The 17585-nt window shown below is 49.9% G+C and overlaps 1 protein-coding gene across 2 annotated transcripts; it reads right to left on the bottom strand.

Moving 5' to 3' along the window:
- Positions 1–78: 78 nt before the first annotated feature.
- Positions 79–8219, bottom strand: DDX39A (DExD-box helicase 39A). 2 transcript variants are annotated; one of them, XR_015766449.1, is made up of 10 exons: positions 8111–8219; positions 4103–4314; positions 3841–3968; positions 2927–3019; positions 2362–2545; positions 1528–1646; positions 1071–1202; positions 852–961; positions 319–749; positions 79–232 (listed from the first exon to the last, which is right to left on the bottom strand). XR_015766449.1 is itself a non-coding variant. In XM_088016854.1 (10 exons), exons 2-10 carry the CDS (start codon positions 4308–4310, stop codon positions 179–181), a joined length of 1407 nt encoding a protein of 468 aa, XP_087872980.1. In that variant the 5' UTR covers positions 4311–4314; positions 8111–8219; the 3' UTR covers positions 79–178. The 2 variants fall into 2 exon arrangements, 1 of the variants encoding a protein (XP_087872980.1); XM_088016854.1 differs by having other exon boundaries at positions 79–466; positions 605–749.
- Positions 8220–17585: the final 9366 nt, after the last annotated feature.

Genomic DNA, 17585 nt, shown 5'->3' with positions numbered 1-17585 from the left:
TGGGAGATGGCTGGAGCTCACTGGCCAGGCCTGCTACCTCTGTAAAATGCTAAGAACTGACAAGGGTGGGAGCCAGGATTCCGTAATAAAACTTTACTCTTACACAAATCTACAGCTTTTGAACAGTAAAAAGGAAGGCCCGCTGATGCCTAGAAAGACGCCTGGAAGCAGCAAGCACTCAGGACACAGGGCAGCTCTGGCCATCAGGCACGTGGTTACCGGCTCTGCTCAACTGCAAGACACACAGAGGGGAAGCCAGTGAGATGGGGAAAGGGGGTTCCTGTCTGGGCCCAGCCCCTTGGCCCGCCCGACACTTACTGTATGTGGAAATGTCGATTTCTTCAGGAAGTTCTGCCACGTTCACTTCAAACCTGTCCTGAACGTCATTGAGGATTTTGGCATCGTTCTCGTCAGATACAAAAGTGATAGCCAGACCTTTGGTCCCAAAGCGACCTGCACGGGCCACCTGCAGGGTAACAGAAGCAGGGGGTCAGGCCACAGAGACATAACCTGGGGATCTGATGACAAGCAGGGCCACATCCCCACTCACCCCCACCCTGGGAGGGGGACGTCAGGGAAGTGACACGTCTGTGGAACCACTCACTCGGTGGAGGTAGGTGTCCGAGTCCTCGGGCATGTCATAGTTGAAGACAATGTTGACTCGCTCAATGTCCATCCCTCGGCCAAACAGATTGGTGGCCACCAGGATCCGCCGCTGGAAGTCTTTAAACTGCTGATAACGTGACAGACTGGATGCAGGAGGAACAAGAGGCAGCCATCAGACACGGAGTTCCTGAGTAGCACTCCCACGAGGTGCCTGCCTGGGGCCTTTGAGGGCGGCACCCACTCACCGCTCCTCCTGGGCCATGCCCCTGTGGATAGCGATGGCCGGGAAGTTCTGCTCCACGAGGAGCTGGGCCAGAGCCATGCAGCGCTGCACTGACTTCACAAAGATCACCACCTGTGAGGGAGGGAGGGAGGCAGGAAGCAGTGGTCAGAGTCAGAGCCCCCCCTCCCCCGCACCATCCTCACAAAGACCCAGAAGCCCAGGAAGGGCCACACAGTGTCACCTGGTTAAACTCCAACACATCCAAGAGATCAAAGAGCTTGCGGTTCTTCTCACTGTCCTTAAGCTTGACGTAGTACTGTTGCAGTCCGTGCAGTGTGAGCTTGGTCTCATCGTCTACAAACACCTCCATGGGCTGTGCAGGAAGGGGCAGGCAGGGCTTACTTCCGGGCATTTGGCCTGCCCAGAACCTTCTAGCGAAGGACCCCATGCTGTGATGCTTCCCGGAGGGCCTGCCATCCCCCAATAAACGCCTCTCTCCCAACAGCTGACCTAAGCCCTGGTCTGACTCAGGTACAGACCAAGCTCACCTCACAGTCTGACAAGACATAGCGGGGAAGGCAGGCCCCTGGGCCTCCCAGCATTCTCGTGCCGTGAGGGAAGGGTGGGTGTCCTGGAGCAGCAATAGCTCAGGCCCTAGAACCCAGCAGGGCCAAAGCTGTCAGTCCCAGCCTACTCACGTCTTGCATGAACTTCCTGCAGACAGGCCTGATCTCCTTGCTCAGGGTGGCGCTGAACATCATGCACTGCTTCTCATGGGGTGTCAGACGGAAGATCTCCTGCACATCCCGCCGCATGTCTGGGTGGGGAGGGCAACAAACAGGTGCGCATGAGTGCCTGGCAGACCACGACCCCCACCCGAGACCAGCCCCAGCTCCTCCCAACCTGTGCCAGGGAGCCGTTAGCGCCATGACGAGGGCGGTGTGAGCCGAGGAGTGGAGGGAGGGGTGAGTCCCAGGTGCCTGAGGGGCTGGACTCGGGGTGAGCACAGGCGTGAGAGGAGCTGCCATCCACTTACACGCTGCCAGAGCGGAGCAGCCGTGCCAGCGCGCCTCGAGCCACGCTTCAGGGAGGGGAGCCTGAGGCAGAGACAGCCGCTGGGGTGAGAGCTGCAGCCGCCTCCCAGGACACAAGCCCCATCTCCCACCGGCCCTGGCGGGGCTCACTGAGGGCAGGCAGGGGGCCAGAACTAACTCAGCAGGTGGCAAGGCCACCCCATTCCAAGGGCTAATATGTACACAGGCCCGGACACGGCTCGTTTGGGCCCTGTGGCCCCACTCAGCTTGGGCTCAGAAGCAGCAGGTCACTCTGCCAATGCTAGAACTTTCCCTAAAATTATGTATAGAAGACCTGTGTGCCAGCTACCCACCTGACCCCTCTCTGAAGCAACCTTTGGCCTATCCTGTCATGGCCCACCTGGCTCTGAAGTCTGGGGGGCTAGGGGGGCTGTGAGGGTGGGGAGGGTGCAGCTGGGTGGGCCTCTGGCAGCTCCCATACCCAAAGAGGACACTCACCCAGCTGCTCCAGCATCTTGTCACACTCATCCAGCACGAAGTGCTTCACATTCTTCAGGTTCAGGCTCCTGTTCCGCACTAGTGCCAGGATCCGCCCTGGTGTCCCCACTACGACATGGGGACAGTTCTTCTTCAATACCTCTTCATCCTTCTTGATGGAAAGGCCCCCAAAGAACACGGACACCTACGTGGGTGGAGAAAAAGTTGCTTTTGCCTGTCTAAACGCTGAAGGCTCACACCCACTCCAAGCTGATGGCCACCCAGCCTGTAGCCCTACCAGCTTCTGCTCCAGCAGCCCCCTAACCTCCTCCCGCCACCCCCCAGCCCCGGCCTAGAGCCTGAGAGCCTGGCCATGACTCCAGTGGAAAGCAGCCCCATGGCTGGGACCAGCACAGGCCTCTGGGGGCCATGCATAATTCATCAGGCTTTTAAAGAACATAAACCACCGCAAACCTCAAAGGCAGTCTCTGCAGCCAAGCTTGGTAAATACTGGCTGGGCCAGAGCTGGGCCAGCGAGGCTGCAGAGGACCATGCAGCACGCCCAGCCTGGCCTGAGGAGACTTACCTTGACACTGGGCATGTACTTGGAGAAGCGTTCGTACTCTTTGCTGATCTGGAAGGCGAGCTCCCGCGTATGGCACATGACCAGGACTGTCACCTGCAGGGCAGGTGGAAGACACACACTTAAGGCAGTGTCCCAAGTCCTGCCCCAGCCACAGCCATACCAGTGCTCTCCCATGGGGGCCCATGTCCCTCAAGGGTACCTGCCAGACTGCTCCCCACACCTCCTGCCACTGGAAGGTCCGGTCCAGATGCTCCACCTTCTCCCCACCCTTCACCTGCCATTCACTCCGTGTGTCCCTTCAGCTAATGAGGACTGTCTCCCGCTGCCAGGATCCACAGGGAGACCTAGCTGGTGAGGTAACCCATGCTAACAGATTCCTGAGAGTCTGCTCTCTGGCTGGCCCATGACCACCAAAGGAGGCTGCTCCCGCCTTCATGCCCATGATGCCAAGTGCTGTGACCACACCACAGCCTCCCCGTGACTCTCCCTCTCCTTCAGTCAACCCTAAGGAAACCAGGGCTCGTGCACCCACACGCAGCCCACGGATGTGTGCCCCAGAATGACAAAAGCACAACACAGGAAGGCACCTCGATTCTCCAACAAAATTCATGTGTGAGGAAGCAGCAACAGTAGTAACAAATCTTTATTCAGTATAATCTCACCTGAATAAACTTGTACAATCTAGAAAAGCACATGACAAATTAACAGCTGTACCTCTGGCAAGGAAAATCATGGGCCCTTTTCAGTTTTCCCTCTCAGCTGATCATTTTTGGGGGCATTCTGTCACAACTAAGTACGGTACTTAATCTCAAAAGCCCACAAAGAGCACACAGGATCGGAAACGTTTAACACAGGGAACCGCAGAGACTGGCGCCTCAGGCAGCTCGGGCCCAACAGGGAGGGCGCCCACTCACCTGTCCGTTGACTGGCTCGATCTGCTGCAGGGTAGCCAGCACGAAGACTGCCGTCTTGCCCATCCCAGACTTGGCCTGGCACAGGACATCCATGCCCAGGATGGCTTGGGGAATACACTCGTGCTGGACTGAGGGAGAGAGCACGCGTGAGCGACCAGAAACCGGACACTCCCTGGGTGCAGGCTCCTCGCCAGGTGGCTGAGGAGACCACAGTGAGGGCGCTCAGAGGAGGCTCTTGGCAGGGAGAACCAGGGAGGCATACCCTCAGATGGATGCTCAAAGCCACAGTCCACTATGGCCCTCAGGAGCTCTGGCTTTAGCAGAAAGTCCCGGAAGCCAGAGCTGTGGATGGAAACATAGGAACCCTTGACGTCTTTCTTGGGGGGAACAGGAGTGCTCTCTGGAGGAGCCTGGGGCTCTTCATCTTCCTCATAATCCAGAAGCTCATTTTCCACGTCCTGTTCCGCCATGGTGCTGAGAACAGAGGAGGGAGGAAGAGCTGAAGGAAGCGAATGAAAAAAACCCACCCATCGAGGGTCATTGAAGGAGAAGGCTGCCCAGCAGCTGCGGTCTGTTGACACAGGTCCAAGAGGGGTAAGGCACTGGAGCCGTCTTACAATCCAGCACAGAAAGGACCCACATGATGAAGCCGATGGCCATCACTCTCTGACCCCTTTCCCTCATACCCTCCCCCCACCTCACACACTCCTGCAGAAAGTCCCACCAGCTCCATCTGGGCAGCACCTCCTAGCCTAGCCTGTTGTGGTCACACCCTGCCCCGCTGTAAGCCACCTCATCTTTCTCGGGGCCCCTGTCCCCCATGCCCACACACGCACACACCCCTCCACCTCCAGGGCCACCCTCTGCTCTCAGAGTGAAATCACCACACTTCCCTATGGTTCTCACATCCCTCCTCGTTGGCCCTTGCATACCTCATTCCACACTACCCCTTTCAAACCAGCCCCAGCCTTGTCTGGCTGTTCTGATTCATCAAGCCCCTACCCCCAAGCTTTTGCAGCACACTGCCACCACCAGGAAAACTCTAATGAGCCACCTCAGCCCACCTAACCTAAAGGAGCTCACTCCCCACCACTGCCCAAGGAGTCCACCAGGCCTGCACAGGGTAGGACCCCTGAAACCAGATGTGGCTGCCAGAATGCTGGAGAGACCTGAGTCTGTGAGAGAGCAGAGTCTGCCCTGCCCCAGCTCCTCCCGCTATTTGTGGTCTGCACAGGGGAATAATTAAGTACTCTCATGAACAGGCCTCCCACTGGGCCCAGGCCAATAAAAATAGAACTGGAATGGTAAATAGAATTAATACAAAGCTTGCTCACCTCTTGGCTTTATTTAATCCAATACAGCACCCACTGGGTGCAAGCTACAGAGACCCAAAAGTGAGAATATGATCTTTTGTCCTCCCAACCCCACCCCAGCCTCCAAGTCTAGAGGGAGGAAGAGCTGAAGCAGTCACTCTTCTTCCTGAGCTGAATGTGGAGGGTCCTGGGCCCACTTTATAGCCCTCCCTCTCTCATTCTCTCCATGACTTCATTCAGCCCAGGGCTTTAACCATCTCTGTGTGGGAGACCTCCCAAACTTCTGTCTCTGTGCAGTGACAGCTCCCCTCAACAACAGCCTCCGTTACCCAGCTTCCTAGTCCACATCTCCCCTTGGAACCTGAACACAACATACCCAGAGCAATCCCTGTTTCTTCCTGCAGACCTGCTTCTCAAAAAAGGCAATTCCATTCTCTCACTGGCTCCTTCTCTCCCCCTGTCCAGTCAGCCAACAGGTCCCAATAGGACAATTAGGCCACTTCTTGCCCCTGCTACCTCACTGGTCCCAAGCTACCTTCACCTTTCTTTCTTTTTATATATTTACTTAAATAATCTCTACACCCAAAGTGGGGCTCAAACTCTGGACCCCAAGATCAAGAGTTGCATGCTCTTCTGACTGAGCCAGCCAGGTGCCCCTTCACCGTTCTTTTTTTAAAATTAGAACAGCTTTACTGAGATATTCACATGCTATACCATTCACCACTTAAAATGTACAACTCACTGGTTTTCAGTGTTTTTTAGTACAGTCAGAAATATGTGCAACGATCACCACAGCTGGAATGCATTACACATTTCACTTGGTCTTCAAAAAGACCATACCCTTTACCTACCATCCTCCCCATCCCAACCCCGTTGGCTACCGCTAACCTACTTTCTTTTCTATGAATTTGTTTCAGACATCTCATAAATGGAATCACACAACATGTCACCATTCATCCAGCTTCTTTCACTTGGCATGTTTTGACACTGATCCACTTTGTGGTATGCATCAGTACCTCACATTCCTTGTCATGGCTGAACATTCCCTTGTGTAGGTATACCAGCTGATCCACTGTCAGTTGATGGGTATTTGGGCACCATCACCTCTTGCTTGGATTATGCTAACAGTCTCCTCACTGGTCTCCCTGTTTTCCATCCCCCTCCATCTTCTCTCCCCACAACAGCCAGAGGGAGCCCATTAAAGCTACGTCAGAGAATGTCACCCCTCTGCTCAAAACCCTCCACAGGCTCCCACTGTACTCCAAATAAAACTCAAAAGAGTCCTCACCATGACCTACCAGACCCTACACAAACTGACGCCCCCTCTACGCTCAAACCTCATCTCCTCCATCACCCTTACTCACTGGCCTTGCTGCTGTGCCTCAAAACTGCCTCAGCACCTCTGCACTTGCTGTTCCTGCTGCCCACAACGGTCACGAATCCCTCTACTTTCTTCAGGACTCTTGCTCCGGAAGGGCATTTCTCGCAGGCCACAACAAAAAAGCACCCTTTTTTTAGGTCATGCCTGTCAGCCCTTTTGCCCAGCCCAGAGCCTAAAACAGATAGGCACTCAACAGCAATGGCTGAATGAATAGAATTAGAATTGAGGCCTCAAGGCAGAGTTTAGGGGCCAGAGCAAGCATATACCCTTATCTGATTCTTGAAAAAGAAAAAAAAAAAAGTACTCTGAACAGGAAGGGGTTATTTCCCATGCAGCAGAGAAATGAACAGGAGCAAGGAAAGGTCAACCCAAAGCATCAGGCCCTTGTAAGGAATGGAGAGCAAGACTGGCTGGTAGAAGTAGAGGCAGAGAACAAAGCTGGGAAAGCTGCTTAAGTCGAGGACATTCATACTTTATTTGCTAAGCAATAGGGAATCACTGATTAATTTTCAGTTGAGCAACTCAATCGTCCCAGAGCAATTTACTCCAGAGTAGATGATGAGTGGGGAATGAGACCAGCAACAGGGAAAACTAGTCACCAAGAGAGGGTTAACCAGGGCGGGGGCGTTACGAGGGAAGAATAAGGTGGAACATTCAACAGGGCAGGGCCATCTCCTGGGTAATCTCTGGGCAGAGAAGAGCTAGAGTCACCTACTCTGACCTTCAAACCTGAGTGACCAAGAGAAGGTGGTGCATTTAAAAGATACAGGTCAAAAGAAATCGTTTTGTTCTTATGGGGAGACAGATGCAGGGACAGCCTGAGTTTGAGGCACAAAATTTTCTAGGAAGTGGCTAAACAAAATCTAAAGCTCAAAACAAATTAGAGGGGGCGAGGACTGTTGGGGTTTGTCCCACCCAGCGGGGGTGGCTGCGACGGCTGAGGCCCCAGGAGCAGATGAACTTGAAAGATGACACCGGAAAAGTGACAATTCAGACACGCCCACGGGTACCCACCCACTCTCAAAGGCCCCCAAGGAAGACTTCCACCTCGGAGTTTGCCTCTTGAGACATCTTTTTTGCTCTAAATCTCTGGAACCCCGAATCCCCTAAACGCAAAGCAAGAATATAGCAGAGTGGGGGAGGGCAAGTCCCTGGGACTTGAAGAAGCCTGTCGCGTCTACAAGCTCGGGTTGCTCCCACCGCAACCCCAGACCCTGGCGTCGCCGCACCCCCCCCCCCGAGTCCCTCCCCTAAACGACCTAGGCGGTCTCCTCGGACAGACAGGCTTTCTCCCAAAGTCGGGTTTGACCCGTGGGCCGCCATGACAGCCTACTCCCGGAAGCGGGTAGGTTCCCCGCGCGCCAACAGCCACCGCCCCCCCCCCTTGCGCATGCGCTGTGGCGTTCAACGGCCGCTGCCGCGCTGGGCGGACGCCCCAACCGCCCCGCCCCCCCTTGTCTCGCGCCCCCTCTCCTTCCTTCTCCCCTTAACCTCCGGCGTCTCCCCTCGCCCGCTCGCTCGCCCGCAGGTCCGAAGTTTCCGCACCGCGGACCCGCGCCCCGGGCCCATTGCTCACTTGGTTCCCCGTTCGCCTCCGCGTGCTGCGAGGTGCTCCGTCCGACTCTGGTTACCGGTCGCGCGCCTCAACACGAGCAGCAGCGCTTCCTGCCTCCTACGTCGGACTGCGGCTCTGCTCACTGGACTGCTGGCTTTTCATTCAAGAGAGGCGGAAGCGATGATTGGATCCTGCAAGAGGCGTCTGGAGGCTATTGGTGAAGAGAGGAAACAGGGCGTGCCTCATGCCTCAGGTTCATTGGTCAATCTAAAAGTAGGCGCCCTGGGCTAAGGTGGACGTGGGCCCGTGCGCTGTCACGTGATTGGCGGTTTGCCTTCGGTGGGTGTCGCCATATTTAGTACTGGCAGCCGAAGCCGGGGATGATTTGCCTTTGGCGAGTGTCTCGCCTTTATGTTACGTGGCTTCTACGTCAGGCATGGAATTCAGGGCTTTTTTTTTTTTTTTTTTTAAAGATTTTATTTATTTATTTGAGAGAGAGAATGAGAGAGAGCATGAGAGAGGGGAGGGTCAGAGGGAGAAGCAGACTCCCCGCTGAGCGGGGAGCCCGATGCGGGACTCGATCCCGGGACTCCAGGATCATGACCTGAGCTGAAGGCAGTCGCTTAACCAACTGAGCCACCCAGGTGCCCCGGAATTCAGGGCTTTTGAAGTGGGCGTTAGCCCGCGGCCACTTGGTTCTCCAGGGTAGAGGCTCTGAAAGAGTCCTGAAAAGGATTGGGAGGTCGGAATGACTCCTGCGTGAAGAGGGCATTTTGCACCCGCCGTTGACGGTTCCCATTTGCTGAGAGTCTTGTCCTGGGTCACACTCTATGCTGGTGGCCGTGCAGGTTCAGGCCGCAAAACCCGAACCAGGATGTTTTAGTCATGAAACTTTTTTTTTTAAATTTTACTTTTTCCTTCTATTACATTTTTCCAACCTTACCCGCCGCCCCCCCCACCCCGTACTTTACTGAGGTAAAGTTTATAGTAAAAAGAAAAGGTCCACTGATTTTTGAAGATTGCCCAGTGAAGATGCAGAACATTTCCATCACCCCACAAAGTTCTGTTGTGCCCCTCTCAGGTGAGCCGCACCCCTCCCCCCTCGCCCCTAACCAGGCAAAACACTATGTGGATTTCTATAATTATGGATTAGTTCTGATCTTGAATTTCATAAAAACAGAATCATGCAATAGATTGTCTTTTGTGTCTGGCTTCTTTTGCTCAACAAACTGGTTTTGAGTTTTGTCCGTGTGCTGCACGTACCAATAGTTCTTTTTCTTTGCTGAGTAGTAGTCCACAGTAGAGCCACAATATAGCCAATATAGTTTCTCCATTCACCCATTAATGGACATTTGGTTGTTCCAAGTGTTTGGCCATTATTAATGAAGCTTGTAGAAGTATTTTCATGAACCTGAGTTCACGTCTCTAGGGCAAATGCCAAGGAATGGAAGGGTAGGCTGTAGGTCATTTATGTGTTCAACTATAGATCCTGACAGTTCCTAAGTTGTTCTGCTTTACATTCCCACTAGGCACCCGTGAAAGTCCCAGTTACTCGCACTCCTTGCTTAGACCTGGTGTCATCAGTCTTTCTCAGCTGTGTTTTGATTTGGGGATTTGGGATGGTGGGGAGAAAGGGAGGGGAGATAAGCTGGTCAAACATGATAATTCTGCCACAGCATTCCAATCTCCCTAAGCCCCTGACACAGTGAAACCTTCCTCCACAGTTTTCCAGGGAGATTCTAGCCTTTCAGTTTCATTTAGTGTAGGCTATCTTGGGGTCCATGTTCTAGACAACAAATTCGGAGCTGCTATCACCAGAGGTACAACTCCAGTCAAAAAGCCCAATGAAGAGAAAGCAGTCAATTGAGAGGGAGGCTTTAAATAATAAAGGGTAGATATTGTAGGTAATAATTATACCATAACACTTAGCACCTCCAGTGTGCCCAGCAGGGCCAGGATGAGGGGTGAGGCATGCAAAATTTAAGGGAGCACCAAAAACTGTCATCCAAATAAATAATTTTTTTCCAAATAAATAATTTTAATACACTATTTTAAAATCAAAATTAACTTTTAAAATCTATGATGAACAAAATACCAAAATGTTAAGTAAAAATAGGATCAGTAACAGTGCTGCATGGAGCAAAGCCATATTAGTGCCCGAGGCAAAAGGGAACGATCAGGATTACTGATCCTGCCTTTATCTGGACTTTTTGCATTGATTTTGATTTCAAAAATTATTGCATTAAAGCATTGTGGGTCTTGATTTTTGGCACCCCCTTAAATGTTGTACCTGAAGCGAATGCCTCACTCTCCTCACCCTAGTTCCCACCCTGGTGCTCAGTCTCGTTCTGAGAAATCTAAGCTATCAACTGACTGAATCCCCCACCTGAAGCAGATTAGTGCATATATTAGCATATCCATTGTCAGCAGGTGACCTGAGGTCCAGAGAGGGTTAGTTTCAGCCCCGCGGTCACATCGATGGCAGGGATCCAAGCCCAAGCCATCTCCCTCCATTAGATTTGGCCACATCCTACAAAGGTGGAGATAGAAGCCAAAGCCGGGTAACTTGGAAGCCTAGAGAGAAAACCTGTCCCTGGGGAAAGAGGAGGTGCCCCAGGAAAGCAGAGGAGAGGCAAGCTTGGAATAATTAAATCATCTGAGGTGAGTTACGGTGTAGACAGCCAAAGCCAGTTGAGTCCTGTTGACAGGTGTGAAAATTAATAAAGGGAAAGCTCACTAAAATAAAGTTGGGAGGCCAGAAGAGGGAGCTCTCACACGATACCACTCCTTGTCAACCCTTAGATTCCCACCTGGAAGCCTATACTTTTACTACCCTAGCAGGAGGAGGAAAGATTTTTCTCCTGAGCTAGCAACAGCCCAGCCAATGAGAAACGGTCACAACTCAGCCAATGAAAAGCCACTACACTTTGAGGGGCACCTGGCTGGCTCAGTGGGTGGAGCATGGAAACACTCCATCTCAGGGGTTGTGAGTTTGAGCCCCACATTGGGTATAGAGATTACTAAAAAAAAAAAAAAAAAGTCTTAGAAAGAAAGAAAGGGGTGCTGTGTGGCTCAATCGGTTAAGCCTCAGACTCTTGATTTTGGCTCAGGTCATGATCTCAAGGCCGTGAGTGAGCCCTGTGTCAGGCTCTGCCCTGGGCATGGGGCCTGCTTAAGATTCTCTCTCTCCCTCTGCCCCTCCCCCATCAAAAAGAAAAAAAAGAAAAAAGAAAAAAAGCCTCTACCCTTTGAACTCCCAGTTTATTCCAATGGAATTTTGTTTATAATATCCCCTCCCAACTCCCTCTTTCCACTGTGAAAGTGCATTCTTCCACCTTGTTCTCTGGACTTGCCTATGGTTTTGCCATAGCTTACTTCTCATAAGTTAAAATTCTCTGCTATTGCCAAACAAACCGATTTTGCTAGTAAAATAACTGATGGCTTAAGGTTAACAAAATTCTGGGGAAACAGGAAAACACCCCAGCACACCCCCATCCATGCAGCCAGGGGGAGCTTCTACTATTCAGAAACAGAACACCAATTTTAAACCCAGAGACGATCAGAGCCTCCTAAAGTACATCCACCATTCAAGATAAACAAATGTTAACTTTTGTCATATTGGCTTGATTCACTTCAGAATTATTTTAAGATCTTAAAGCATACCCACTCAAAAGAAAGAAAGAAAGAAAAACACCCACTCAAATGGCTAAAAAGAAAAAAAGTGACACAACCAATGGCTTGACCAAGAATTCTCATCCACTGCTAGCATGTAGAATGGGGAAAATACTTTGGAAAATGATTTCGCAGTTTGTAATAACCAGGGTTTCTCAGTCTTGGCACTACTGACACTTGGCCTGGAACATTCTTCGAGGTGGGGCTGTCCTGTGTATTGTAGGCTGTTGAGCAGCAACCCTGGTCTCCCCCAGTAGATGCCAGTAGAGGTGACAACTAAAAATGTCTCCAGACATTGCTAATGTCCCCCCTGGTGGAGGGGGCAAAATCACTCCAGATGAGATCTTTTGGGCTAAATATCATGACATCATGACTAAGCAATTCTCCTAGGTATAGATCTAACAGTTAATGAAACACTTTATGCCCTCAAAAAGATATGAACAAGGAAAGTTCTTTCCATAATAACCCCAAGCTGGAAATAACCCAAATGTCCATCAACAAGTAAATGGGTAGGGGCACCTGGGTGGCTCAGTTGGTTAAGCATCTGTCTTCAGCTCAAGTTGTGATTCAGCGGTCCTGGGATCAAGTCTTGCACTGGGCTCCCTGCTCAGCGGGGAGTGTGTTTCTCCCTCTCCCTCTGCCTCTCCCCACGGCTCATGCTCTCTATCTTTCTCTCTCTCTCTCTCTCTCTCTCTCTTTTAAATAAATAAATAAAATCTTAAAAAAAAAAGTGAAGGGATAAAGAAACTGTGGTCTGACTCAGCGATTCCACTTCTGGGTATTTACCCAGAGAAAATGAAAACTAATTTGAAAAGATATATTCATCCCTATGTCTCCTGCAGTATTATTTATAATAGCCAAGATATGGAAGCAACCTAAATGTCTACCAATAGATGAATGTATAAAGAAGATGTGGTACACATACAGTGGAATATTACTCATCTATTAAAAAAAAACAGTGATATTTGGGACCACATGGATGGTCCTAGAGGGTATTATCCTAAATGAAATAAGGCAGACAAAGACCAAAAAAAAAAGACAAATACCATATGATTTCACTTACACGTGGAATCTAAAAAACCAATCAAACAAACAAAATCAGAAACAGGCTAATACAGAGAACAACCTGGTGATTGCCAGAGGGGCAGGGGCTGAAGGGAAGGGCAAAACAGGTGAAGGAGATTAAGAAACACAAACTTCCAGTTTTAAAATAAATAAGTCACGGGATGAAAAGTACAGCATATGGAATATAGACAATAATATTGTATGGTAACAGATGGTAACTACACATCAGTGGGGAGCATTTCATAACGTATATAATTGTCAAGTCACTATGTTGTACATCTGAAATTAATATTATATACAATATAATATTGTATGCCAACTATATTCAATTAAATACATACACACACACACACACGTACATACATAATCAACTATTAAAAAAGGAAGAAACTGGGGTGCCTGGATGGCTCAGTCACTAAGCATCTGCCTTTGGCTCAGGTCATGATCCCAAGCTTCTGGGATTGTGCCCCGTATCGGGCTCCCTACTCCTCAGGAAGTCTGCTTCTCCCTCTCCCACTCCCCCTGCTTGTGTTCTCTCTTTCTCGCTGTGTCTCTCTCTGTCAAATAAATAAATAAAATCTTTAAAAATAAATAAATAAAGAAGAAACTGTGGTCCATTCATATCCTGGAATACCAGTAAAAATAAAAAGGAATAAACTATTGATGTATACAACATTATGGATGAATCTCAAAAACATCATGTTCTTGGGGCGCCTGGCTGGCTCAGTTGGAAGAGCATATGACTCTCGATCTCGGGGTCATGAGTTTGAGCCCCAAGTTGGGTGTAGAGGTTACTAAAAATAAACAAATAGAACTTTTTAAAAATCATGTTTTTTTTGCGAATATATTGAAAATCAGTGGGCTCGTACACTTAAAGGTAAATTTTATGGTACATGAATTTCATTTCAATAGAAAAAACAAAACATGTTGAATGAAAGAATTCAGGCATAAAAAACACAGATATTTTTGAAAATCATAAAATAATCCCATGTGGTATGAAGTTCAAGTACAGGCAAAATTAATCTATGGTGATACAATTTCCCTAAGGTTGCCTGGCAAAGGACACAAGTAAAATGCAGGTAGCAGGGGAATAGACTAGGTGGTGGCCACAGGAATGTATACATATATAAAAATTCATGGAGCTGGGGACCTGGAGTGTCAGTTGGTTAAGCGCCTATTGATTTCAGCTTAGGTCATGATCTCAGGGTGATGGGATTGTGACTGTGTCGCTTAGCATGGAGTCTGCTTGTCCCTCTCCCTCTGGTCCTCCTGCCCACCACCACTCTCTCTCTGTCTCTCTCAAATATATAAAGTCTTAAAAAAAAAATCACAGAGCTGTGCACCAATCTGTGAACTTCACCAGATGTAAGATGTGCCTCAAAGTAATTATCAAAAATTAAAAGACACACCTTATAGTTAAAATGGAAGTCACCTGTGTTCACTTTCCCACTTCCCCTCCACTCCCCCACTACAGAAACAACCTAAATAAAAAGAACTATACTGAACTGACCCCTTGTTCTGTGCTTTACAAGAATTAATTCATTTAAGCTCCCCAGCAATCCTATGAGGGCTGGTGCCACTCTGTGATCCCCTCTTACAGATGAAGAAACTGAAGCACAGAGCAGAGGAGTGACTTCCTCAGAATCTTACTGTTGGTGTGTAGTGGTGCCAGGACTTGAACAGAGATGACCTCACTCACCTCATCCAGGGTGCCAGGCACACCAGGAACACACTACGTGCATTTTTTAATAAACCTGATACATAGTTTCACTTTCTGTTTTCCAGTAATTGAATATAAACAGTAGCAAACTGTATCATTTTTTTTCTACTTTTATTTTTTCTTTATCCCCCCTCAACCCAAAGTTTGTGAGTTTAGCTTTGTTGATACATTTAGCTTTTCTGGTATCAGATGAATGTTTCTTTTTCTGGCCCCCAGCTGGCTGGTGGGAGACTTGGTTTGCAAAGAGCCTTTTGAGAAAGAATCCTCATTCAGTTCCTCCCCTGCTAAGAATCCATCAGGGGCTTCCACCATTCTCAGGGTCAAGTTTGAACTCTGGGGAGGTGCTGGACCCCCTCCATCCCCGCCATCTGTGGCATGTGGAGACTGTCCCTACTCCAGGTTCATCAGCACTAAACACTCCGGCCATATCCCATGATGTCCTGTTTGTTCAACCACCTGTTCATCCAGCAGCTATTTATTCGAGCACCTTGCATGTGCTAGACACTGTTCTAGGAGCTGGGGACTCAGCAGTGAACAAGACAATGATCTCTGTTCTTGGAGAGCTGACATCCTGATTGAGACAGACAAGGAAGAAAATAGAGTAAAATCTATTAAAATTTGCAAGGAAGAGAAATGGAGCTATGTGAGGGGTACAGTTTGGTAGAGATGGGGTGGAGTCTGTTCTAGGTCAAGATGCAGGCAGGGAGTACTCTAAGAAGGCATTTGAGCAAACATGGAAATGAAATGAAGAAGAAAGAATGCCAAGATGAGAAGGAAAAACACTGCAGGCAGAGAGGAACCGCAAGTACAAAGGCCCTGAGGTAGTAATGGGCTTTTTTGAGGAGTGATGAGGAGGCCAGAGTGGTGTGAATGAGGGGAGCAGAATGGAGATGAGGGGAAGAATCAGGATGTGCCAAGTTCTCCCTCACCCACTTCTAGGGCTTTGCCCCTATTGTTCCTTCAACCAGACACCCTATTCCTCTTTATCTACTTTGTGGTTTCCTAATTTGTCCTTAGCGCCAGCCCTTCTGCCTCTTCCACAGTGGGGCAGCTGCTTCCTTAAGGCATGGGTCGTCTTGGGATACCTTTCTCCTGACACCTCACACTGTGTCCACTCCCACATTCTGCAAAGATTGAGTGAGTGTAGGCCAAATGTTGAGCAATTTCAGAGAGGAGTGACAGTTAAAATAAATAAAACAGGGCCATATTTATAATAAGTATGATAGGGTATGGAAAGGTCTCTCAGAAGAGGTGACGTGTAAACAGAGACCTAAATGATCAGAAAAGGCTAGCCTTGTCCCCAAGATGGGATGGAAGGGCATTCCAGACCGGAAAACAGCCAGTGTAAAGGCCCTGTGGTTGGAAGTAAAGTGAGAATATTTGAGGAACAGAAGGAAGACCAGTGTTGCTGGATGGGGATAAGGGGAGTAGAGGGGGATGCGGCTGGACAGGTGGGCAGAGGCCCGATAAGACTACCCTGTAGACCAGGTAAGGGGCAGGTGTTTTTCCTAAGAACTTCAGAGAACCAGGGGCAGGTTAGAGTTTCCAAGGCCCCAAAGCAGACTGGAGAGGGGCCAGAGCAGCTGCAGGGTGGTGCCAGCGCAGTCATCATATTTAGTTGAGATTGCACAATGAGTCCTTGGTCTCCCTGTTTCAAGCCTGAGTGCGACTCTGTTTCCAGTGCCACCAAAGTCCCCAGTGGGCATCGATAAATATCCACTGAATAAACGAATGTTGGAAGGTTGGAGTGAGAATTTGGCAGGGTTCCCCAGCTCCATCCAGGGAGGAGGGAGCCTGGGACCTGGCAGGCAGCAAAAAGCCCATCCCTGAACACAGTGGCCCAGTCCCTGGGCCAGCTTGGAGCCTAGCTTTGCCACATCCTCTCCACCTGTAAAACAGATGGGCTGAAGAATTAGAAGAAGACAGGGCAAGGGCTATAAACACACCAGCTCCATAACCGGGGATTCTCCTCAGTTACAACTGAGGACACCTCACCCTGTGTCTACTCACTCATTCCACAAAACCTGAGTGAGCATAGGCCAAATGCTGGTCAGTTTCAGAGGAGTGACAGTTTAAATAAAACAGGGCCATATTTTAAGTAAATATGACGGCATAGAATGGTCTCTCAGAGAATGTGACATTTATTTCTTTTTTAAAGATTTTATTTATTTGACAGAGAGAGAGACAGCGAGAGAGGGAACACAAGCAGGGGGAGTGGGAGAGGGAGAAGCAGGTTTCCCGCTGAGCAGGGAGCCTGATGTGGCGCTTGATCCCAGGACCCCGGGATCATGACCTGAGCAAAAGGTAGACGCTTAACAACTGAGCCACCCAGGTGCCCCAGAGAAGGTGACGTTTAAATGGAGACCTAAATTATCCAAAAGTCTTGGGGAGATGTGTGCCTCAGTTTTCTCATCTGTAAATTGGGAGCAAAAGAAATAACTCAAAGGGTTCTTTAATTCAACTGATAAATAATCGAGGGACAGCCAGGAGGCTGGTGTGGCTGGACCGAGTGCGCAAGGGGAAGAGGTGAAAGCGAAGGTGAAGGAGGTAAATAGTGCAAGGCCTGTGGTCTTCCAGCAGGACTTTGGCTTCTGCTCTAAAGAAAGTGGGAGCCACGGAGGGATCTAGGCGGAGGGGGGACGTGACCTGACTCAGGTGTTCACAGGCAACCTTAGGCTGTTGTGGGTAAAAGGAAGTAAAGGGCGGAGCCCGGAGTCCTGGGAGGAGGCTACTGCGCTGGTCCAGGTGAGCGATGACACCGGACCAGGTGGGGGCTGTTGAAGGGGTGAAAAGTGGGCGGATTCGGGACCGGTGTCATTCTCCTCCTCTTTTTTTCTTTCTCTGTTAAAACCCTCCAAATAAGAAAAGGAAAAGAAAACATCGCGCCCTGGTCTCTAGGTAACCAAGGTTCCCGCAGCCCTCTGTGTTTTGGCTGGTCCCTGCAGGGCGTCCATGTTCAGGCTCAGTCGCCAGGGAGCGCTCCCCGCCCCGAGCCCCAGGGACCAAGGTTTGGCTCACTCACCGGATTTCCAAGGGAGT

The sequence above is a fragment of the Eumetopias jubatus genome, unplaced genomic scaffold (assembly GCF_037043125.1).
Source record: "Eumetopias jubatus isolate StellerSeaLion01/CBP00866 unplaced genomic scaffold, mEumJub1_p1.0 scaffold_1, whole genome shotgun sequence".
NCBI classification, from domain to species: domain Eukaryota; kingdom Metazoa; phylum Chordata; class Mammalia; order Carnivora; family Otariidae; genus Eumetopias; species Eumetopias jubatus.
This window is presented reverse-complemented; position numbering and strand designations above follow the sequence as displayed.